Here is a 25,781-nt window from a genome sequence, read left to right as displayed (position 1 = left end):
ACACGATTACATTTCTTTGGGTGTTTGGAACAACATTTTGCATACCATGTACTTTTTTGTTGTTGGTTGAATTTTGCTATAGATTTCAAAAAAGTGAAAAAAATCCAACCTGGATCGAACATAAATCCTTTTCCAGAACCTTGGCATTCCGCACCTTCAAGAAACGAACGAAAGAAAAAAGTTCCCCATCTCGGAGAGCTTAAATTTTATTAGACATCAGCAACTCTACCGTACTTCTCACAAAGATTCCACAACCCCTTAACATCCATTTCACTTATGAAGTTCATCATATAGAATGTGACATCAAGATTCACTAAATTCGGAAAAGTTCGGAAAGGGAGAGCGGTGAAGAATAAGAGTTGCAAGGTGTTCGTACTTGGTAGATAAACCATTAATCACATAAATTACCAAATGCTTGTCTTGTACCTTAGATGAAGCATCAAGATTTTCCAATAGATTGGATATGTGTTGAATTTTGTAACAATAAACTGCCATGGATATGTCATCAATTGAGATATTGCGAAGTTCGGTATCGAGTTGCATCAATCTTGCTTTCTTATTGTCACGAAAAAGCTTCTCCATATGTAGATATACATTACGAGCATAAGAATATTCCTTGAGAACCATTTGTAGAAGAGAATGAAAGACGGTGGAGAAGACCCACATCTTTACTTTGACGTCGACCTTTTTCCATTCATCAACATCTTTTGTTGTTGTTGCATTGTAAGTTGTAAGTGTCACTGACATGGTCAATAGCATCGTATGCTTGACAGTGGGTTAGGAAGAGAGCCCTCCAATAGTCGTAATTGAGTCGTTCTATGTAAGCACTAATGGAAAATGTGACTTGATGTTAACGAAGGTGAAGGCTTTATGAGGAAAAAGTGGATTAATGTCGCCTATGATGATGAAAACATGGAGAACATAGGTGGTGATAGTAGGATTTCAATGAGACACAAAAAGAGTCTCCGGTAGTGTTTATGGAAAGGGTTGAGAATACGAGGGAAAATATGATAATTAGGCTGATACCATATTGAGAGATATAGTAAATTATTCTCGTTGTCGTTCAAAAGATGGAATAAAAACAATATACAAACACGATATAAGGGCGGGAAATGGACTTAATAAGGTAATTAACTTTTCGGTTTGTTCACATCTGGGTAACTATCTTTTTTTTGTACACATTTAGGTAACAAACTTTTTGTAAGTGTTCACATATGACCATTATGACTGGATAATGGTCATATGTGAACACTTCTAAAAAGTTCGTTACCTAGATGTGTTCAAAAAAAGATAGTTACCCAGATGTGAACAAACCGAAAAGGTAACAGTAAAATACGCGAATGGTCCCTGTAGTTTGGGTAATTTGTGCGTTTGGTCCATAACTTATTTTTTAACTTAGATGATCCTTACTATTTATTTTTGTTGTGTATTTGGTCCCTGTGCTACCTCAAAAGATTATTGTGGGACCCAATTTAAATTTCTCAAATGTGGTTTCAGATTTAGGGTGAAGAGATGCAGATATATGAGGTCTATTAATTTTTTTTAATATATAAAAAATAAATACATAAATAAGAAAAAAAAATAAAAAGGGCACAATAGTCTTTTGAGGTAGGACAGGGACCAAATGCACAACAAAAATAAATAGTAGGGATCATCTAAGTTTAAAAAATAAGTTATGGACCAAACACACAAATTACCCAAACTACAGAGATCATTCGTGTATTTTACTGTTACATTTTCGGTTTGTTCACATCTGGGTAACTATCTTTTTTTGTACACATCTAGGTAACGAACTTTTTGAAAATGTTCACATATGACCATTATGACTGGTTATGACCGGATATAACCTGCTACAGCCGGTCATAATGGTCATATGTGAACACTTCCAAAAAGTTCGTTACCTAGATGTGTACAAAAAAAAGATAGTTACCCAGATGTGAACAAACTGAAAAGTTAATTACCTTGTTAAGTCCATTTCCCTATAAGGGCCTATACACTACAAAATACATGGCCTATACAATATACAATACATGGTCTAAGCTATATACACTAACACTTTTGTCACTTTATGATTAAGGTCACATGCACTTTCTCCATTACGACAACCTTGTATTTCTTCCATTACTTAAGTCATCCACCTAATGTCTAACCCTAAGGTTTACTTAGGTTTTCCAAACCTAACCACTACTTTTATATGTGTTCATGCTAGTGGTTGGTTTTCCTATTGGCATTGAAGGTTGAGAAGCTTAAGGAAATTTAGAAGACAATACCTTGATGTATCAAATATTATTTACTTGAGTTGTTTCTTGTTTATCATGTTACATCCACTCGTATGACTTGATATTTAAATACTTTCAAATGTTAAGAGTTTTATTTGTTAGGACATTTATCTGCACTTGCAAATAAAATTTGAAAAAACATTAAAAGCTTGATTTGAAATTGATTAATAAATTAACCTGTGTTTCACATTACCAAGCACAAGAAATTTAAGACGACTTTCCATTAAGTTCATGGCATTCTCTATCAAACGTTCATGCCATTCTTTAAGAGTGGCGTATAAGACCGTGGAGGTTACAAATTTTGAAAAAAAAAAAATTGAATAAACAAGTGTACAATTACGTGTTGTGATTGTCAAGTTGTTCGAGAAATCACAAGTTACATGGTTATTTATTTTGTGCTAAAAGTTGAAAGGATGGTTATCTTGATATATTTGACTTTCATATAATAGAGTGATTTCATATATGGTCATCTTAGTAAACATCCCTAACATTGATATATTTACACAATAAAATATTTTCAAATGATTTTTACGGTATAAAATAAGTTTTAGGGACGTTTCTTTTTTACTTAGTGAATTTAACGTTTAAAAAACTTAAAAAGTTCAACTATATAAAAAATTTTCTTTTTTATCTAATGTTAACAAATTATCTTAGTGGATTAAGTTGAAAAATAGATGCAAATTATGTTAGTGGATTAAGTTGAAAAATAGATGTCTTTAATATTAAGTGGTCTTTGTTTGATATTTTTTTAAAGGAATTTTCTAATATGTGTGGAGGCACATATAAAAACATTAAATATCATAAATATTACCATAATTAAATATGAAATTCATTTATTATGGAAACTATTAATGTATTTCACATTTAATTATGATAATATTCCTTATAATAAATGAATTTATTAGAAAATCCTTTATTTTTTAAGTTGCAAAATAATGGTTTTATTTGATAAGTGAATTTATCGCCGCTGTAACAAGCAGCTAACAAACCTCCCTACTATTTTACATGACATTGTTCCACTAAGGTTTCTTGTTAGCATGATATGAACACATGTACATTTGTTTAAAAGTACACCTTAAATATCTAAAATGTCTTCTATATACCCGCCAAATAACAGCATTTTATTAATAACGATCATAATGAAATAAGTCATTTTAACATAAACCCAAAAAATAAAGTGTTACAATTTCACGATACAAAATATCAATATACCATTACTCGGTGTTTGAATAAAAACCCTTGTCCCGGATAAAATTCCCTAAAAACAACATTACCAAAAATACCCCTCAAGACTCAACTTCCTCCGATTTCGACTCACCAAGTGTAAACCTCACAAACCTCCTAACCTTAATATTCTCACCGAGTGCCGCAACCGTTTGTTTCACCACATCCTTCACAAGGACACTATCGTCTTTTAAAAACGGTTGTTCAAGAAGCGCAAGCTCTCCAAGCCTCTTTGCTACTCTCCCTTCCACAATCTTTCCCCTTATACCCTCCGGTTTAGACAAAATATCCTCTCTTTGCATCTCAATCTCTTTCTCTTTTCCCACAATACCCTCAGGTATATCTTCAATAGACACATACTCCACTTTAGGACACGCGACAACTTGCATTGCTAAATCATCCACTAATTCTTTGAATTTTTCACTTCTTCCAACAAAATCGGTTTCACAGTTGACTTCAATTAGGACTCCGATTCGGGAATCGTGAATGTAGGACCCGATTCTTCCTTCGGCTGCTAGACGGCTTGATTTTTTATCAGCTGTCGAAAGGCCTTTTTTTCGGAGGTATTCTTGTGCTTTGACTAAATCGCCCTCCGTTTCTGATAATGCTTTTTTGCAATCCATCATTCCTGCACCTGTTTCTTCGCGTAGTTGCTTCACTAATGATGCTGAAATTGTTACTTTTGGCGCCCTAAATGAAATGCAAAAAGAAAAACACAAAATGAGATTTTTTTTCCGTTAAGTCTTTGACTTTATAATAAACACGCCCTTACTCTTTAGCAGTCTCAACAACGGGCTCCGTTACTGCAGCTGGCGGCTCCACCACCGTGGGGTCCGCCGCCTTCTTGGCGGTAGTTTGGGCAGCAACTTCTGCAGCAAAATCATTCGATCTTTTTTCCAAACCTTCACCAAGGTTAAACCTTACAAACCTCTTAACTCTTATATTTTCACCAATTGTAGCAATGGTTGACTTTACATAATCTTTGACCACAACTTTATCATCTTTAATATACGCTTGTTCAAGTAAAGCAAGCTCCTCAACTCTCTTCTTAATCCTCCCTTCAACAATTTTCCCCCTAAATTGCTCTGGTTTCGCCAACAAATCTTCCTTTTGCATTTCAATTGCTTTCTCTTTTTCAATCAAATCTTCGGGAACGTCTTCAGGGACGAGATATTGTACCTGTGGACACGCAGCCACTTGCATTGCTAAATCGTTGACTAATTCTTTGAAAATGTCGCCACGTGAGACGAAATCGGTTTCACAGTTGACTTCTATTAGGACGCCGATTCGGGAATCGTGGATGTAGGATCCGATTCGACCCTCGGCGGTGGCTCTGTTTGACTTCTTGTCGGCGGTTGAAAGGCCTTTTTTTCGGAGGTATTCTTGTGCTTTGACTAAATCGCCCTCAGTTTCTGAAAGGGCTTTTTTGCAATCCATCATTCCTGCTCCTGTTTCGTCTCGGAGTTGCTTCACGAGAGCTGGTGATATTTTTGCTGTTGTATTTAAAAATAAATAAATAAATAGAATTTGAGGGTGTTTTGATGTGTGTTTTAAAAGTGGTTATGTGATGCTGAATATAATCAATGATCAAAATATATCAAGTTTGAGCTCGATAATCACAAAAATAAACAAAAATTGGAAGACAATCGAAAAAGACCTTTTCTTTCTTGAATTATATTTTAAGTGATTAAACCATTATGCTTTTTCAGACTCCGAAAAAAATCATTTTTCACAGTAGTTTTGATATAAGGGCAAAATAGAGAAAATAAGTTATAATAAACCTTTAGTGGTGGTTTCCAAGGGGGGAGGTGTGCTGCTTTCCACAACTTGTTGAGGGGCATTTACGTCATTTGTGTCCTCAACTGGTGTGACAGCTGGAACCTCTGTGTCTATTTGTTCGACTGAATCTTGAGGTATTTCTACTTGTACTTGGTTTGTAATGCTATCATTTTCTTCAGAAACAGGTTCGATTTTTACATCCTCATCTGTTCATAAGAAGTAATTTCATTTGTTCTTCTTTTGGCTTAATGCAGAAAAAATGACTTAATGGAAAAAAGAGGCTTTCCCCATTGAGTTTTTAAAAATGGAACATGAGTCAATCAAGGGTATAAATAGTCAAAAAGAGCAAGAGTTCAAACCTTCAGTTACAGGTGCATCAACTTGTTCAATTGAGCTTGTGATACTAGTTTCCTCTGGAATCTCTACTACTTGTTCATCTGATTCATAAGAAGTAATTTCACATGTTGTTTCTTTTTTACTTAATTGACTTAATGGAGAAAAGACTTAATCTGGCAAGCTATATTTGAGTGTTTGTTTTTGACTTAATGCAGAAAGAACAACTGAAGATATAAAGTCTGGAAAAAAAAAAAAAAAAAAAAAGAGTCCTAACTTTTTTTTTTTTTACAAATTTACCCATGTTTACTATTTAAATTGGTTAAAAAGTGAAACATTGTTGCATAAACTGGTGAAGAGTGAAATATTGTTAATATAAATAAGCATTTAGTTGGTGCCATGTCATGAGTTAACTGGTTTAGGTTACAATATTGCATGAATTTGTACTAAAATGAAAACCATTTGCATATTTCATCTAGATAATAAAATTGTTGCATGAATTGGTAAAATGAATAAAGATTAAAGAACAAACTCAAATAAAACATGTTCAAGTGTTCAACTCTACTTCAAAAGTCTTGATCAACATACTAAGTTAAATAAATTCAAAAACTAATAACTCATTTTCAAAAAACTAAGTGCTCGTTGTCTCTAGCCTATTCCTTTTCTTTGAATGTACCTACAAAGTTAAAATCAATGAAATACTTTAGTAAAAATAAAATATGTATTTTATAAAAATATAGATCAACCGATTTTTATGTTCGATTTTGTTTTTAAACCTCCAAAAACCACCTAGGCTGAGTTTTACAACACTGATCACTAATAGACTAAAGTAACTATATTTTGAAACATACATCAATCAAGTGTATAAATAGCATAATAAAGAGCTAGAGTTCTAACCTTCAGTTACAGGGGTATCAACTTGTTCAATTGAGCTTGTGATACTACATGCCTCCTCTATTATCTCTACTACTTGCTCATCTGATTCATAATAAGTAATTTCAGGTGATGTTTCTTTTCTTATACTTAACTTATGTGTGTTTCTTTTTCACTTTAAGCAGACTTAATACCTCATTTACTCTCTGAGTTGGTAAAAAGATGAGATATTGTTTGCATAAATTGGTAAAAAAAAGTGAAACATTGTCACTTTAAGCAGATTTAATAACCGGTTTCCAGTTACAATGTTGCATATTTTGGACCTAATATGAAACCACATGGTTGCATATTTCATCTAGAGAAACACATTGTTGCATAAATTAGGAAAAAGGTGAAACTTTTTTGTATAAATACGCATCAATCAAGGGTATAAATACCCAAAAAAGCAAGAGTTCAAACCTTCAGTTACAGGGGCATCAACTTGTTCAACTGAACTGCTCACACTACTTGTCTCCTCTGGTATCTCTACTTGCTCAGCTGATTCATAAGTAATTTCAGGTATTTTTTTAATTAAAAAAAAGACTTAATGGACTTAATATAAAAGAACGACTTAATACATAAATCAGAAACAGAAAGCTTTCCACATCAAGTCCCGACTTCTTAAAAGTTGGCCCTCATTTACTTTTTTAAATTGTTAAAAACTGAAACATTGTTGCATAAATTGGTAAAAAGTGAAATATTGTTCCAAAAAATGGTACAAACATGAAAGATTGTTTGCATTAAATGGTGAAAAAGTAAAACATTGTTACACAAATAAGCACTGGAATGTATTTCAATCAAGAGGTCAAAGTCAAACCTTCAGCTACAGGGGCATCTACTTGTTCAATTGAGCTTGTGACATTACTTATCTCCTCTGGAATCTCTACTTTCTCATCTGATTCATAAGAAGAAAAGAAATTTCAGGTTTTGTTTCCTTCTGAATTAATACATAAACATAAAATAAAAAAAGTAAGAGTTCAAACCTTCAATTACAGCATCAACTTCTTCAATCGAGCTAGTGATGCCACCTGTCTCCTCTGGTATCTCTACTTTCTCTTCACCTAATGCTTTTCATTAAAACCAATATCAAAAACCAAACTAAAACAACTACATTTTAAAAACACAATCAACCATATGATTATAAGTAGTCAAAGATATCAAGAATTCAAACCTTCAATCACATTCTCCTCAATTACTGAAACATCAACTTGCTCTTCACTTGTAACAGTCTCTTCAACAGATTCTTTTTCAACTTTTTCATCTTCAACTACTAAAGAAGAAGAGCTTTCAATCTCAACTTTCTCTCTCTCATCCAAAAAAGAAGCAATATCTTGATTCTTACGAAAAGCAACAAGAAACGGATTGGTAGCAGTGAAAACCTTCCCTTGAAGCTTTGAATCCAATTCTTTATTATCTTCATCTCTCTTCATAGTCAAAGTCACCTGTCCTCTTGCAATCCTCAAAACCCTAACTTTGACTTCTTGACCAATTTCCAACGAAGACCCACCACCCATTATACTCCCAAACCCTTCATCAGCCTCTTCAGAAGCTGGCAAAAACCCTTCTTCACCTTCCGGAAGGTTTATAAAAGCACCCGATCTTGTCAAATTCTTCACTGTTCCTTCAAGATCTTGACCCTTCGAAAACTTTGTTGACTTTCTTCCTTCGTTACTCCTCTGGTTTGACTTTTGATTTTGACTTTGACTTCTTTTAGGTCGAGACGATTCACCACCACTCACAGGCTCGTTTTCCCGCATTGTTAAAGCGATTCGACCTGTTTCAATGTTTGCTTCCACCAATTTCACCTTCACTTCTTGACCTACTGACACCACGTTTGCAACATCTTTCACATACCCATCACTTAACCTTGACACGTGTACAAGTCCATCTGTGAATGCACCGAAGTCGATAAAAGCTCCAAATGGTTGAATCGATCTTACTTTACCCGTGAAACTTGCACCCGGAACTAATTCTTCATCTTTCACGGGTGGCATCTCGCTCTTTCTAGCGGGTCGTGATCGTTGTTTTGATTTGTCAATGGGTGTTGGTGTTTCCGGGGTTTGGATGGAATCGGAATTGGAAACAGGGGAATCGGAATCGGTTTGTACTACTGCTACATCGACTTCGGTGGCTGATGATGATATCCCGAATCTTGGTTTATGGTGAATGTGTGGGAATAATTTAAGTGATGTTGAGAGAGGTAATACACAATCTTGAGCGTATAGGGTTCTTCGGGTGGATCTTTTAAGATTATAGCATCTTATTGAACTGTTGGTGTTTCTTGTATTGAAAGTGCACCCTGGGATAAGTGAGATGCTGCTTGAAGGGATAACAGGCGTCATGTTGTTACTCCAATGGTGAATTGGGTTCGATTTGGTTTGGTTCTGTAAGTAACTATACTAATTGTTCATCAGCTTCTTCACCTGTGGAGGAAATACAGCGAATAAACTATCAATTAAGACGCAATTGGGGATTGTAAACTACAGGTCGTTAATGTAATCGTGGATTATGTTACAAAGTGTATACTAGTGGATTTCATTTATCAATGGTGGTGAAGAACTACATTTAAGATTAGAGAATTAGTTTCTCGGATAACCATGCCTTCAATTACATCACAATTTTGAAGATTGGAAATCGAATTAGCGAAAATAATAACTAATTATGGTGCGTTTATTTGAATAACATAACATCGTGAATTGGGGATTATAAACCTAACACAAGATTGACTTCAGTTCTGCATTGAAAGACTATGTAGAATCAAAACAAGAACAAAATTTCGCAAATTGAGACTAGCCTAGTATTCATAAACGATTGTTAACACGTTAAATCAACAAAGTAAAGATACCCTAGCGGAAAAGAAAAAAAAAAGTTACCCTAAAGAGAAGAGCTGAGCTCCTGTAATGGAGGTTTTGGGTTTGTGATTGTGCTATTGCTATTGCTATTGCTATGGGTGTCTATCTCTCCGACCAGAACGAAAAGAGGGAAATGAAAGGTGGGTCTTTAAACCCTTATCTCATCATCTTCTATACTTTTATCTTTTATTTTGATTTTCTGGATTTTGACGCCGTTAGTGGTGACCGTGTGAAATCAGCGGTTAATTTCTTGACCGATAAATTTCAGATATCTAAAGCCCGTTTTGTCGTAAGAAAGTGTCTAATAGCATCTCATTTTAACCTTACGAATTTTTTTTTGCTCGTTTTAAAAGATTTTTTTTTTTTCACTTTAAGAAAATTATGAGAGTTTAGAAGATCATTTTCAAGAAAATAAAGGGGCAAACCAGTGAATTTTTGTCTAGTCACGAAAATCCTCTTCCAAATAAGCAAATTGGTGCCACGTCGAAAAATTAAATTGTCATTTGTTATCTGAGCGATTATAATTTATTTAACATAGACAGCTTCTTCTCTTTATGTTCCTTTCGAACAAAAACCCTTGCCTTTCAAAACCTCTTCCTAACGGTGACAAAATATATAAAGATCGATCTTCATTTTCAAAAAGTTTTCATCAACAAACCATTTTATTATTCTTACATCATGTGTTCGACAATGTCGATTTTGTAGGTATTGATTTTAAAGAATGTGTAGGTTTTCTTGAAAGATTTACATAGCCAGATATTGAATTCCCTAAAGGTTTAAGATTGATTTCTAATGAGCTTCAATATGTTGAGTTCATTGACATTGTTTATCGGTATGGATACCAACTATCGATGTATATGGACCATTTTGGTACTAATCTCCATGTATTGTCTGATGAATTTGCTTGTTATGAGGACAACCATTCATGGGTATCAAATATGTCAAAGGAAATGGAGGATGTTATTGACCTAACTGACTTTACCACTCTATTGAGTAACAACATAAAATGAGTAACACATAAAGGGGTAGGAGTAACTCAAAAGAATCAAAATGAGGATGACACAAGTGTTGAATCAAATGATAATGTCCCAGATGTTGATGTTAAAACAAGGTTCAATGAAGTTGTACCCTAGAACAAGCAATTGCTTGTACTAGATATGAGATTTACCGACCCTAAACAATTGAAACACATGTTGTGTAATTATTTTGTAGCCAATTGCTACTAATTGTGTTATCAAAAAAGTGACAATAAAAGACTTTTGGTTAAGTGTTGTGGTGATGATTGCACCTAGGGATGAAAGTGGGTCCAAACCTAGGCGAGGTGGACCCGGAACCAGTTAACGGAATTTTGTAAAATCGGAAAGATGATCGGTATATAGGAACCGATTCCGGTTCGGTTCTGGGTACGGTACCGGGTAATGGGTCTAAAGCCGGAAAACCCCAAAAAATCAAAGTGGGTAGATTGGAACCGGATAAAGTGGGTTTAGAACCGTAAAACCTGAAAAAAAAAACCGGAATTTGTTGGCAATTACTTACTACTTAGTGGGTTGAACTTTGAAATTTTCATATTGATATCCCGACTTCGGGGGACTATAAGTCATTGAATATGAAACCAAAATTGAGAAAAATATAGTCTAAATCATGTACAAACTCTAAACTACACTCCGGAAAAAACCAAATGTCAATCCAACTTTAAACGAATGAGATATTCATGTGTTAACGTTTTCATATAATACAAAGTATAAAAACAAATAGCTGAAAAGTTAAAATTTTCAGCTTTGATATCCCGACTTCGGGGGACTATAAGTCATTGAATATTAAACCAAAAATGACAAAATTATAGTCTAAAATCATGCACAAACTCTAAACTAAAATTTGGACAAAAAAAACTTCATGTCAATCCGACTTCAAAAAAATCAGATATGCATGTTTTAAAACTTTCACAGAATACAAAAAAGATGAAAAACTAAAAACTTCCACCTTTGATATCTCAACTTTGGGGGACTGTTGTAACATCCCGAAATTCAGGTACATCTATTTAACCCTTATTATTTACTAAGTTGTCAAGTTTAGCCCTTGAGAGGAAAATGTTGCAAATGAGTACGCTGGGCATACTCAAGAGTACGCTGCGCGTACTCATGCGCTTAATTTGGACGCAGACTCTATTAGGTACGTTGGACGTACCAAAGTTACGCCGGGCATAATTGGCTTAGATGCAAAACTCTAAATGAGACTTGAGGGCTATAAAAAGAATGATAAGGCCCTTACCCTAGCCACCATATTGCAGAGAGTGAAACACTAAGAGAGTAAAAACCTGTGATAAGCTTGTGTGTGTGTTCTTAAGCTTGAAAGTGCCATTTTATGGTGGTAAAGGAGAAGAGGAGGCCATTGTGGAAGCTAGAAGTTGGAGGACAAGCTTAGATTTGAGTTCTACGGAGGTTGGAGCTTCACTTAGAGGTAAAAAGCTCAAAGCTTTCCTTGTCATCTTTGTTTTGTGCTTTATGGACCCATTTTTAGGGTTTTTGGTTCCAAGGTGGAGACTTTATGAGCAAAGAGTCTCCATAAGCTTAGATCTGCCCTATTCTAATGTAATATGTGTTGTAGGCCCATAAAAATCCAGTCTTGGATGTGAATATTAAGTCATGCATGAGATATAGGCTTAATGAGGAAAGAGGAAAGGTGTTTAGAGTTATTGGAGGCCTTTACAACCATGCAAGGCTTAAAGGTTTCGACTTTATGGATTAAGTGGCCTTAGAATAGTCAGATCTGGAATTTGAGCTTATGTCTTAACCGTTTAAGACCAAAAATCAATAAGAGCATGAAAATGAGACTTACGTTGGGCGTAAATCTCAAAACGCGTCGCGTAAGGGTTTGAGACCCCGATTCTGGATCGCCGGAGTACGCCTCGCGTACAAGAGCTGGTACGCGCCACGTACTACCCTCTGTTGACTTTTAGGGTTTGGTCAATATTTGGTCCTTTGAGCCAATTGAGGGTAAAAATGGTCTTTTACCCTTCTAAGGGAATTTAGAGAGGGACTAGTCTAGCCTTTGAGAATTGTATTCATTACGAGAATTTATTTTATGTGATTAGGTGGAGGCTAGATCAGTATTTCGGGTTCGAGATCATCCGAGTTACCCGAGGTGAGTCTTCTTACTATACTTTACCAAAGAGTGGTAATTAGAGTTATGTGACAAAGTATCTTGTATGCTTTTTGTATGATGTGATTTTGATGTGGTTTGTGATATGTATGACTCAGAGTTTACAATTCCACAAAGTTAGGACGAGAGGGTCCACAGAAATATGGGACTAGAGGGTCCCACTGAGACACATTGACTAGAGTGGCTAATATGTGTTGTATGTGGTATTTTGGGGAACTCACTAAGCATTTATGCTTACAGTGTTATGTGTTTTGTGTTTCAGGTACTAGCGAGGATCGTGGGAAGGCGTCGGCATGATCCGTACACACTGACAGAGGATTGTATTTTGTGATCTTGGGAAATGTTTTATTATGATCACATTTGATGAACATGAGATTTAAGAATATTATATAAGTTGTATGTTGTTTGAAAAATGAAAAATTGTTTTAAATTTTCACGGTGTTACAAGTTGGTATCAGAGCCTTGGTTTGAGAGATTCAGATGCACCGTCGGGCATATCTGAACTCAAACTGAGGATTTGAGGAAAATTTTCACAAAAGAAACAAATTCTTTCTAAAAGAGTAAAAGATTTTTGAGAAAGGCAGAAAGGAGTAGTGTGTACAATCAGCCAGCGCCCAAACGGTGATTTCCCAAAATACCCTTACGTTATGTGTTATGATATTATGAAATGAGTTGTGCATGCTAGAGTAGGCTAAGTAATTCATATTTTAGGACTAGAGTGGCCTAATTTCTGATGCCTTAGCCTAGAAGTTCTACCGTTGTGAGTTTCTTGGTATGCATTTAAGTAGCAGAGAGTAGCTTACGAGAGGCTTGCTAAAGAGTAGGTTGGATTCAGAATAGTATAGAGTACTTGTGAGTTAGGATCCTAGGAGGAGGACTTTGGGTGAATACTGATGTGGTGTGGAAGGTAGTATAGAGCCCATACTATCGGAAACACTGAGTCAGTGAGCATTCTAAGTAAGAATCCGCAGGGTACTAAGGAACAAGTAGGATTGAGTTATCGAGTGCGAGTATACTCGAGCGAGTCTCCGATTTCTTTATGCTGCGTTTTAGAGGCATCATGGTTGGGACACGCAACACTCCAGAGAGCAGTGAGGTTAGCGATTAGAAGATTCGCTGATTGATTCATGAGGAGGTGGCCGCAGCCATCCGGACGGAGATTCCGAAGATGTTTGGGTCTATCAAGACCACCTTTATTGAGACGTTTGATGAGCGATATGCTGCTCTGTCGGAGGTTGTCGTTGCTGTAGCCACTGCAGCTTTCGCTACCACGAGGCCACAAGTAGGTGACTCGTTGTTGTACCAAGAGTTCAGCAACACGAAGCCACCAAAGTTTGATGGGACACAGGATCCGATAGCCGCGATGAGGTGGATTTCTGACATTGAGGGATGCTTCTATACGTGTTCATGTCCGGAGCATCTGAGGGTACGGTTCGCACTGAACCAGCTTCGCTTAGGAGCAAAGGATTGGTGGAAGTTTGCGACGGCGCATTTCACTTCTGCAAAGCTTACCGCGGTGACCTGGGAGAGGTTCACCTCCATGTTTCGTGATGAGTATGTTCCCCCGGTGGAAAGGGAACAGTTGGCTCAGGAGTTCTTGTCCCTCAAGCAGGGAACAGAGTCTGTTACTGTGATCACCAGGATGTTTCACGAGAGGGCGATGTTTTGCCCTGAGCATGTGTCTACTGAGCAGGCACGAATGAGTCGACATCTGAGTATACTGAGGAGAGACATTCATGAGTTCGTGGCGAACTTGACGTACCGGACATTTGTCGAGCCCCAGGAAAATGCTCGGAAGAGGGAGATTGAGCTCGAGACTCAGGCCAGGGAGGAGGCGGAGTCTCAGGGGAGGGATCAGCGACCGGCACAGTCCCAACTGGCAGCCAAGCGGGCAAAGCCCGCCGATTTAAGACCATGGAACCAAAGGGGCCGTACTTGTGGTAAGTGCGGCAAGAGTCATGAGGGGACTTGTCGAGCAGGGTCTTGCTACAAGTGTGGCAAGGATGGGCACATGGCTAAAGATTTCCCCAAGGGATTTGCAGTCTGCTTTTACTGCAACAAGACCGGCCATCGGAAGGCCGAGTGTCCCCAGCTGCGGGGGTTGGCACAGGGAGCACCTCAGGGATCTGCCCCTGCTGCCGTACGAGCTACCAAGAGTCGGCCAGTGAAGGCCGAGGGGCCAAAGGCTCGCGGTATAGCCTTCCAGTTGACAGCGGGGGAGGTCCGCGCAATGCCCGATGTCATGGCTGGTATGTATTCTTTATTCCTTTTTTGCTGAGTTTGAGATTTTGTGCTTATATTTTGGTATGCTTAGGTACCTTTCTTATGAATTATGTACCTACTTTGGTGTTATTTGACTCGGGTGCAAGTCGATCTTTCGTGTCATTAGCGTTTAGTCAACACATTGGTATCCGACGAGAGGCGTTGAGTCGACCTCTGCGAGTTTCTATAGCCGACGAGCGAGCGGTATATGCTACTGATGTGATTCGAGGATGTGTACTCAAAATTTTCGGTGTTGAGTTTCCGATAGATCTGGTACCAAATGTGATGGGGGATGTCTGTATCATCGTGGGCATGGACTGGTTGAGCCAATTCGGAGCCGTTATCGACTGCGAGTGCCAGATGATGACCATACGAGACCCTAGTGGGGGAGTACTTATGGTGTTTGGTGAGGGTACCCGATCTGGGTCAGCATTCTGTCTGGCAGCTCGCGCGAGGCAGAGCTTACAGCAGGGTTGCATGGGTTATCTGGCATATGTGGCGGATACGCGAGATGTTTCGGTGAGACCGAGTTCTGTCGAGGAGGTCCCGATAGTGCGCGAGTTCTCGGATGTTTTCCCTGAGGAGTTGTCGGGTGTGCCTCCGGAGAGGCAGGTGGAGTTCCATATTGATTTGGTTCCGGGATCAGCACCTATTGCCAAGGCACCCTATCGCCTTGCGCCACCGGAGATGCAGGAGTTATCCTCACAGCTTCAGGAGCTGTTGGGGAAAGGGTTTATCAGGCCGAGTAGCTCACCGTGGGGAGCACCGATCCTATTTGTCAGGAAAAAGGATGGTTCACACCGGATGTGCATTGATTACCGGGAGTTGAACAAGTTGACGGTCAAGAACCGTTATCCGCTTCCGAGGATTGATGATCTGTTCGATCAGTTGCAAGGTGCATCTTGGTTCTCTAAGATTGACTTGATGTCAGGATATCATCAGATGAGGGTGCGGGATGAGGATATCCCGAAGACAGCATTTAGGACTCGTTATAGGCATTACGAGTTCGTGGTGATGCCTTTTGGGCTCACCAATGCACCGACAGCGTTCATGGATCTCATGAACAGAGTATGCAGACCGATGTTGGATAGATCGGTGATTGTGCTCATCGATGACATTCTGGTGTATTCGAGATCTAGAGAGCAACATGAGGAGCACCTGAGAGAGATTCTCATAGTATTGAGATCGGAGAGGCTTTACGCCAAATTCTCTAAGTGCAATTTCTGGTTACGAGAGGTCAAGTTCTTAGGACATCTCGTCAACCAGAATGGGATATTGGTCGATCTAGCCAAGATTGAGGCTGTGATGAGATGGGAGGTGTCAAGATCCCCCATCGACATCATGAGTTTTCTGGGATTGGTCGGCCACTATCGGAGATTTATCATGGATTTCTCCAAGATTGTCGTTCCTCTCACCAGGTTGACTCAGAAGGGTGTGACTTTTAGTTGGGGTCCAGAGCAGCATGTGATATTTGCATATTTAGCCTTATATTAAGTATAGATTTTTATTATTTGTTAGCTAATTTATTGCATATCATGGACAAAAGATACTTAAAAGTGTTTGAATTATGTTTTCAGTCCAAAAGCGAAGCTCGGAAGCAAAAGGAAGCAGGAGAAGTGGTTGGGAGCTCGGGAGTTGAACAAAGAAGAAAAATGCTAAAAACACAAGGTACTTGGCGAGTCGCATCGAAGAATCGAGAAGATAAGGACTCTCTGACTTACCGTGCACAGGAATTAAGTGATAGACTCGACGAGTCAGTCATGGACTCGGCGAGTCGGAGCGAATCTATAAAAACGAATTTTCAGATCGACACAAATAATTCTGGAACCCTTGGGGAGAAGCAAGTTGCGAGAGTCAAGAGAGATCTGGAGAACAAAGATACAACCCTAAACCCAATTCCGAAGGAGATTTGAGGCAAATTCACATCATTCTTACTTCAATCTATTTTTTTCATCATGTTTAGACTTTTAGATTTCGTTTTTGTGCAGTCAATTACCTCAATCATGAACTAAAACCTTTTAACTTCTGTTTGGGGAGACAATATTGAGACTATGGTTTGATCTATGGTAGGATTGATTTAAATTGGTGATTTTGTTAATTCTAGCTTGTTAAAGAACCTTATGTGTGAATGATAACTATTTTTCTATTAATAGGAAGATAATTAAGTTGCATGAACATCTCTTAATTGTTACCTCATATAATTTATGTGACCACTTTATTATATGACTAGGATTAGCGACTGTGAAACTAGAATTAATAGAAAAATAGGTAAATTCATGTGTGAGCTTGTGTGATGACCATCAACAAGAGGTTAATTAAAGGACCAAATTAGTTAACCATTACAACTCTAAATTAACTCGAATAAATAACCTAGTGAATTGAATTAAATTAGACAACTGGCCACTATTTGAGTTAGTTTGTTCTCTAAGGATTAGTGCAGCAAACGTGAATCTAATCACTTGAATCGGTAGCCAATAGAAAAATCAATCCATTGCACTATTGCCATAATATCAACCATAGGATCAATTGAGTTGAACTAAACAGAAGTTCCCTTCATAATTGAATTTAGTTGAATCTTTGCTTATCTAGTTTTTAGCTAATTAGTCTAAGTATTAATTAGTAAGTTTCTAGTCTTGTAAAACTAGAGAAAACCCCTTTTTATTAATTAATTTTAGATAAAATTAGTTTTTAGTTTTAATTATCTGTTCCCTGTGTTCGATACCCTACTTATTTAGCTTTACCACAATTGATAGGTCCACTGCCTTTGTGTGTTTATTTTATAATTAAAAGTATGATTAAAACTAGTTGGTTTTACATACATCAAGTTTTTGGCGCCGTTGTCGGGGAACGGTTTTAAATTAGCACTAAATTCTATTTATATCGATCCTTTGTGTGAGATTTATCTTACACAAAGTTAATTCTTAGGTAATTTAGTAATTAGGATAGGTTTTGATAAATTTCTGTTTTAATTAGGAAATTTTTTGTTTTTGCCTTGAACTCGCTGAGTGCACTCGGAGCAACTCGGCGAGTCCATTGTTGTTCACAGTTTTAGTTTTTATTTTATTTTTGTTCTTTTTATGCGTTTTCTTGTTTTATTTGCAGTTGTTTCATGACTCGAGGATCTGATACACCTTTGGTCCCTCCACTAGAAGACCCAAAGTCTGCCCTAAGGAAGAATAAAGGAAAATCCGTTGGAGAATCTATTTCTTCAAAGAACTCACTGTTGAAGAATCTAAAGTCTGTTTTCAACAAGAAGAAGAGCAGCAAATCAGGAACTTCCAGCGCCTCTATAGCAATAGAAGACTCGATCAAAGAGGACACCGAGTACGAAACCGAAGGAGAAGAAGACCCCATTTTCGGGCACGAATCCGAATTCGACGACGAATTAGCCATTATCATGGCTAACATCGATGAAGTCCCCATGGGGGAATGGAAGAAGAAGATGCGTGATGATACCGGGCCGAGACTTGTGCAACCCGCAATTCCCGCTACTGCTACTTTCGAACTAAAGGGCCACATACTCGCTCAACTAAAGGAGATTCCCTTCTATGGAAAAGATCACGAAGACGCCTATAAACACTTGGATGAAGTCAATGACGTAGCTGATTACTTCAATGTTCCAAATGTGCCTCGCGAGACCCAACTGCTTCGTATGCTTCCAGTCACATTCAAGGGTTTTGCAAAAGATTAACTCAAGTCAGTCCCTCCCGGGTCCATCACCACATGGGCTAAGATGAAAGAAGAATTTATTGACCACTTTTACCCACCTTCTAAAATAGCCAAGTTGAAGAAGGCCATTGCTAACTTTGAACAATAACCCGGAGAGTCCCTTTATGAGGTGTGGGAGAGGTACAAAAGTTTGTTAAGAAATTGCCCACACCATGACCTTAACAGCCAACAAGAAGTCTCAATCTTCTATGACGGAGTCAATGTCACAACAAGGTAATTACTTGACTCGCAAGGCCCGCTCACAAAGAAGCCACCCCTGATGATAAAAGAATTAATTGAAGAGTTCTCTAAACATTCTAGAGAATACCACAACCCACGAAATGAAGTAAGTAGGGGGTAGTGAACACGGTCAACGATGGCATGGCGGCAATGATGGCTAAACTAGACAATTTAGATAGAAGAATGACAAAGATGGATCAAACAATCCATGCTATCCAGGTGGGATGTGAAAATTGTAGGGGACCTCACCTAACTAAAGAGTTTGACTTGGATGAGAATGGAAACAAAAAGGCGCAAGTTTTCTATTCAAGTGGTGACAGATACGATGAAACTTGGCGGAAACCCAAGAAGGAATGGCTCCCGTATGAAGAATACAAAAAGGCAAATGAAGAGAAATACAAGCAAAAAGAGAGGGGCTTCTATCAAAAGGAAGAACCGGTTGTGGAAAAAAGAGCTGATTTAGAAGAGATGTTCACGAGATTTATAGCCGTGTCCGAGAAAAGACACAATGATCATGATGCTGCAACATAAGAGACCAGAACAATACTTAGGAATCAGCAAGCATCTATTCTCAACATTGAAAACAGCTTGGGCAACTGGCACACCAAGTGAATGAGAGAAGACCGGGTGAACTTCCAAGTAAAACCGAGAATAATCCGAGAATGGAGAATGTGAATGTTATAACATCTAGTTATGGGGAAATTTTCACTCCTATGACCCCTGCATAGAAGGTCTCAACTAAGGTGCATGCAGAAAAGACAGAAGAGTCGAGTGCAGCTAAACCCGACACGACTCGCCGAGTCCCTCTAATGGACTCAACGAGTCCATGGTCTGATGACAAAACTGTTGTTTCCTTCAAACCGTACAGGGCGCCTTTGCCATTTCCAATTCGAGCCATGCCTGATGAAAGGGTTAAAGTGTACAGAACTTTCATGGAACATGTTAAATCCCTTCAATTCAACATCCCATTTGCTGAAACAATGCTTCAAACACCTAAATATTTAAACTTGCTTAAGGGTCTCTTTGCTGCTAGAAAAGATATGGCTAAAGTCGCGGAATTAGTATTAAATGAACTACCAGAAAAGAAGGGTGGTCCGGGAAGCATCTCGATCCCTTGTCAATTTGGAGATATACTTGCTACTCAAGCATTGACCGATTCGGGTGCAAGTATTAACCTAATGCCTTTTTCTTTCTTCAAGAAGTTGAATTTACCGGAGCTAAAGCCGATTAATATGAAGATCCATCTAGCGGACAAAACAATCATTCGTCCAAGAGGTGTTTGTGAAGATCTTATCATAAAAGTGGACAAATTTGTATTCCCCGTGGATTTTGTAGTACTTGATGTAACGACCCAAAAATCACGACTAAAAATTTCTTTAAAAACATTACTAAAATCATATTTATAAAAACTGTATCATAAGCCATAACATAATTTTTCGAGTATTAATTCAAAACATAATCTTCTTATCAGAGTCAAACATTCCTAGGCTAACTGACTATGGTGTGTGCACTGCAATCTTCCCGAGCTCCTTTTTTGAAAACTGAGTACCCGAAACCAAAACTTAAAATCCATTGAGCTCTTGCAATCTACCACATACCATACAATAACAAATGAAGCACATACTGGGCCTTCCCCACTGCATCGGACCGAGGTCCGGACTAACTGGGGCCTTGCCCCCTGCATCGGATCGAAGTCCGGGAACTGACTGGGACCTTGTCCCCTGCATCGGACTGAAGTCCGGACTAACTGGGGGCCTTGCCCCCTGCATCGGACCGAGGTCCGGAAACTGACTGGGACCTTGTCCCCTACATCGGACCGAAGTCCGGACTAACTAAACAAAGCATAACATAAACATATCAACTAGCATGAACACACATAGACTGCATAGTGCATCGAGACAGAGTCCGAAACACATAACACAAAACATGCTTGAATCACAAAGACATCAAGCACCCTAACTACTGCATCGGACCAAGGTCCGGAACTAACTGAACATAACATAACATAATCATAGCATATAACATGAACACATATACTGCATACTGCATCAGACCATAGCCCGGTACACATAACTCATACCATGTCTGTATCACAAAGACACCAAGCATACTGAACTACTGCATCGGACTGAAGTCCAAAACTACTGCTAACTAAACGGGCCGGCATTGTGGCTGTAGAACCGTTCCTACTAGAAGGAAACTCACCTGAACTACTGAGCTCTGCCGATAACCCCTTGGCTGCTAACTGACAATCTTTTGAGCCGTTGCTCCTCTAGCTCTCCGAGCTACCAATATCAATATGACACTTAGTCTGATAGTCCTCTAAAAGTCAACTGAGTCAACTCTAGTCAAGTTAAAGTCCTGGTCAACCCTACTCGTCGAGTCTGCCTACTGACTCGCCGATTTCATACGCTCAGAATCCATTCATTCGCGGCTCGACTCGCCGAGTCAGCCCCTGACTCGCCGAGTCTACCGATTTCTGAGTCCTGTCCTGACCAACTCACTGAGTCCCCACCCAACGCACTGATCTGAGTGTTAATTCGAAGGGTTTGGGGTTTCGCGACTTGACTCGCCGAGTCCAAGAACAAACTCGTCGAGTCCAAGGCAATCTTCAACAGACTCGCCGAGTTGTTCATCCAACTCGTCAAGTTCATCTCCATCTTCATACTACTCGCCGAGTCCACTCAAAGGACTCGCCGAGTCCACTCGAAGGACTCGCCGAGTCTATTCATCCCTTCATATATTCAGAGGCTTTTGAGTCATGCATGGACTCCAAACTGTAGATCCACTCTTCTAAAGCCTATTCCTTACGTAAAGTGGCAAACTTTACGTGTAGCTAAGGAGATCTAGGCTAAATACACCATGAACTAGGGTTTAAGACAAAAGGGGCTTAACAATCGACCCATAAATTGATGCTTTATTATTCACTAGGCCAAGATACACTTAGATCTGAAGTAGCAACTTCAGATCTGGGCTTCTAACTCGAAATGGTTCATAAACTTGTCCAAAAAGTCCCAAATCTCACAACTAGAATAGATCTAAATGAAGGAAACGACTTAGTACCTTCAATAATTCAGAAAGGTTCCACAAAATCCAGATCTAAGACCAATCCTTGAAGCTTCCTTGATTTCCCTCTTTCTTCTTCCTTCAAATCACCCAAAAATGGCAATGGCTTGGAAGCTTGAATGAGCAACAATGGAGGCTTAGGGTTTCGGGTTTTGGACTATAGGGGCCGCAAATGAGCCCTAGGGAAGAGAATAAGATGCTTAAATAGGGTACCAAGTGCCGAAATTAGGGTTTCCCAACCCAGACCAGACTCGCCAAGTCCACTTGCTGACTCACCGAGTCGGTCACTTACTTTACCCCCGGATCCCGCTCCGACTCGCCGAGTTCCTCCCTAGACTCGCCGAGTCAACCCTCTTTAACTTAGGGTTTTTCCTTTCCTTTCTTGACCTTTCTAATTTTGGATGTTACAACTCTCCCCCACTTGAACTAAACTTCGTCCTCGAAGTTCTCTATGGTCAACTGACCTGCAATACGCCTCAACACCCTCCCTAGTGACTTTAACCCTTTTTATCCATCACTCCAGCCACTCACAGTGCTGGTTGTTACTACTGGTACATACTAAATTCTTCTCTTTTCCATAATTCCCTTAGCGTTACTTCCTCCGACTGAAAATCCCATTGCCCCTCATCCGCCTACCGGATGCACTGAGACTACCCTGGTCCAACTAATCCGCTGATATCTGGGTTACCGGACTCCCACCGGTCACTACACTCCATCGCAATCTCCTAGTCGCTTCTAGCGACTTCTGAAGATACTTCGACTACCTATAACTATTCTATCCGTTCTGCCACCCATACTGAATCGATGCTGCTGGAACCAGCCTGCTTATCTCTCATCTGACTACTCAACTTCCAAAAACTTAAGTCTCCCTTCCTAAAAGAAAGGCTACCTGCCTAATCACCCTTGCATATCACTTATACTTGGAAGAGGACTCAACTGATCCTGCTGAGAGGGACTTGCCATTTCCAAATCAACCAACTATACCGTCCTCACTTGAATCCCAACACAAATACCAATTCTGTCCATAACTCTGAAATTATTTGAGCACTGAACTGCCTGCAACACTGAACTGCCTGATACACCGAACTGTCTGAAACACGGAACTGCCTGAAACACTGAACTGCATGAAACACTGAACATGCCTGAAACTCTGAACTGCCTGAAACACTGAACTGCATGAACACTGATCATGCCTATATGACTGTTTCCCAAAATAGCTTAAGACCTTCCTGGTCTCCAATCATTCGTCGGTTATCTGCAACACCGAGTTCCGACTCAACTGTGGAGTCAAAGGACTCCTCACTTAGTCGATCCCACGACTTCTGAACGAAATCTTTCTCTGGAACTAGTTTCCACTAGTTATCCTGTCACTGTGGCTCTAACAACCTCCCGATCCACCGATCAAGTCCAAACATCATATCCTGACATCATCAATTCCACGACTAACAACATGATGGCTTCCAGACTAACGGTAGCCCTTAACATACACAAACCCAAACGGTCCACTGCTACCCTGATCTCATAATTGTGGTGACGATCCGACTGTCGATTCGCCGGCTTAACCATAACTGAACCATCTGGGAAATCCGAAATCTAACCCTTGGATTCCCATATCTTCACTGCTGCACCCGAACTGGTGGGTACTACTGTTTCCCCCGCGCCTAAACAACGCGCTCATGCTATCTACTAACTTGACGAATGCTACGGCTACATCCGTAGACTTATAACACTATACTACTAGCTGACTGCTAGTGGATGCTACAGCTACCCCCGCTGACTTACAACACTATACTACTATTTGACTGCTAGTGAATGCTACGGCTACCCCTGCTGACTTACAACACTACTACTACTATCTGATTGCTAGTGAATGCTATGGCTACCCCCACAGACTTATAACACTACTACTACTATCTGATTGCTAGTGAATGCTACGGCTACCCTCACAGACTTACAACACTACTACTACTATCTGACTGCTAGTGAATACTATGGCTACCCCCGCAGACTTACAACACTACTACTACTATCTGACTGCTAGTGAATGCTACGGCTACCCTCGCAGACTTACAACACTACTACTACTACTATCTGAGGACATCCTGACTATCCCTAGTCCTGCTAGGGATTCCTTATCCTGATTTCTCAAAACCAGCCCTTAGTCATCGAATATTGCATCAACCTCGACATCTTATATCCTTGATATACTTAGCGTGTCGTCGAGGAATTCTTCGGCTTGGTTCCCAAACCAACCGTCTACTAATCCGGCTACATGAAACTATTGTTGGGAAGTTTCCAAACTCCCAACTCTTGAATCTACACAACCTTGCATTCTGTCTCTGCTACTGGCTACTAACACGAAAGCAACTCTTGCTAACCGTTCTCAAGATCCTCATTCCGACTCACTAAAGTCCTTGAGGCGGTCCTCCAATCCTGGATTCCCAACCAGCTACTAACCATCACGATTACATGAACTAACTGTTGTAAAGTTCCTCAAACTCCCAATCCCGAACTCCTCAATCCATCAATCACTGTGCTACTATCTTTTCTTCTCAAAAGCCACGTACTCATTCTGGGTCTACGTGCTCTTATCCTTGTATACTCGGAGGGTTCTCCCCCACTTGGGTTCGGCTAACTGCTTACGGCTCACTGGTCGAATGGATTCCCCAACCTTCGTTCCATTAAAGGGCGATCTGCTGACCGCCAACGTTTACCTCTGTCGGCGCTCCAACTAACTCTTACCAAATCCGAACCATTCTTGCTATCTAACTGAGCACCCTTCAATCCTTAACTGTATTTGATTTAGGGACTACATTCCGAGAACCTGCGTTTGGGGTGCACATCCCCAACCCACTTCCCTACTATCCGCTGGCTACCCCACTAGAAGCTCTAAATTGTCACTACTAAGGATTTAACCGATCAATCTCGAATGACACCTTTCAAAAGTAGTGAGGCACTACTGAATCTTACACGTACATGCTACAGTCACCGCATCTGAAGTAACCTGATCTAGAGGGGACGACCTCCAATTCACCATTCTAATTCCAAGGTATGAAAATGGCATAAAACTCCGTCACAAGCAGGTAATATAATACCCCAACACATATGCTTATTGACATCAATGCAGCAACATAACAATAATATCATGAATAATAATTGATAGGGAGGTAAAAGATACATACCTCCATCACTCAACGCTGCTCGAATCCTTGCTGAAATCAACCGGAAAACTCGGCTCCGAGCCGTGGGCGCCCTTGCCCGGCCCCAGCAATCGCTGGTGGTACTTGAAGTCACAAGGGCAGGAGCTATCGTCTGCTCTGTTGTATACAAACTCGGACAGTGGGCCTTCTTGTGGCCCCTCCGACTGCAATGGAAACATATCGGATCAAGTTCCTGGGCGATGGTAACAGTACAATCTCTGCTAAAATGGCCCGTCCGGCCACACTTGAAACATCCAACATCGCCACCACTTCTACACATGCACACACCCATGTGCGTCCTACCGCACTTCCTGCATCAACTGCGGCTCTGATAGTCCCTCGATCTCAAACCGACCCCTTAGGCCTCTTGCCCGAACCTGTGGCTACCTGAGTCTCATCTGTTTTCCTCTTCCTTTCTGATTCCCTGCCCGTCTCTCGCTCCTGCGTTACCTCGTCGACACCGCCCGTCGACTGAACAACAGCTGTCTGATCCTGGAGCTTCGCGATCAACCTATCAGTGATCCTCACGACCATGTCGGGCAGATCCTCGCGAATGGCTCGCGAAACCTCCTCAACTATCTAATCATGCAGAGGTCTCTCTTGGAGACAGGATGCCCCACTCACTCCTATCCCCTGATGGCAAAAACTAGCAATGGGATCTCCCTCCCTGATGGATCCCTAAACTCCATAAGAATCGGGATCTAGATGTGCCCCAATCTGTCCTGAAACTATCCCGGCCTTAAAGGCCTCGAGATGACTGTCCATAA

General features: G+C 39.8%; 2 protein-coding genes and 1 non-coding gene across 5 annotated transcripts; all 3 read right to left on the bottom strand.

The window, feature by feature from the left end:
• Positions 1-303: 303 nt before the first annotated feature.
• On the bottom strand, positions 304-747 carry LOC128126071 (uncharacterized). The gene has a single exon (XM_052763800.1). The coding sequence runs from the start codon at positions 745-747 to the stop codon at positions 304-306; it is 444 nt and encodes a 147-aa protein (XP_052619760.1).
• Positions 748-3,379: 2,632 nt separating this feature from the next.
• LOC111888512 (polyprotein of EF-Ts, chloroplastic) lies at positions 3,380-9,557 on the bottom strand. 3 transcript variants are annotated; one of them, XM_023884673.3, is made up of 10 exons: positions 9,401-9,557; positions 7,699-8,950; positions 7,511-7,594; positions 7,345-7,422; positions 6,948-7,025; positions 6,513-6,593; positions 5,642-5,719; positions 5,285-5,488; positions 4,276-4,996; positions 3,380-4,193 (listed from the first exon to the last, which is right to left on the bottom strand). In XM_023884673.3, exons 2-10 carry the CDS (start codon positions 8,867-8,869, stop codon positions 3,566-3,568), a joined length of 3,123 nt encoding a protein of 1,040 aa, XP_023740441.1. In that variant the 5' UTR covers positions 8,870-8,950; positions 9,401-9,557; the 3' UTR covers positions 3,380-3,565. The 3 variants fall into 3 exon arrangements, with proteins under 3 accessions (XP_023740441.1, XP_023740442.1, XP_023740444.1); XM_023884674.3 differs by having other exon boundaries at positions 7,511-7,588; XM_023884676.3 differs by lacking the exon at positions 6,513-6,593.
• A 9,024-nt stretch (positions 9,558-18,581) lies between these two features.
• On the bottom strand, positions 18,582-18,688 carry LOC111888528 (small nucleolar RNA R71). Its single transcript, XR_002849254.1, has one exon. It is a non-coding gene; the product is annotated as a small nucleolar RNA R71 (small nucleolar RNA).
• Positions 18,689-25,781: the final 7,093 nt, after the last annotated feature.

The sequence above is a fragment of the Lactuca sativa genome, chromosome 5, assembly GCF_002870075.4.
Source record: "Lactuca sativa cultivar Salinas chromosome 5, Lsat_Salinas_v11, whole genome shotgun sequence".
Taxonomy (NCBI): domain Eukaryota; kingdom Viridiplantae; phylum Streptophyta; class Magnoliopsida; order Asterales; family Asteraceae; genus Lactuca; species Lactuca sativa.
The sequence above is the reverse complement of the archived record's forward strand: the minus strand, read 5'-3'. Positions and strand labels throughout refer to the sequence as shown.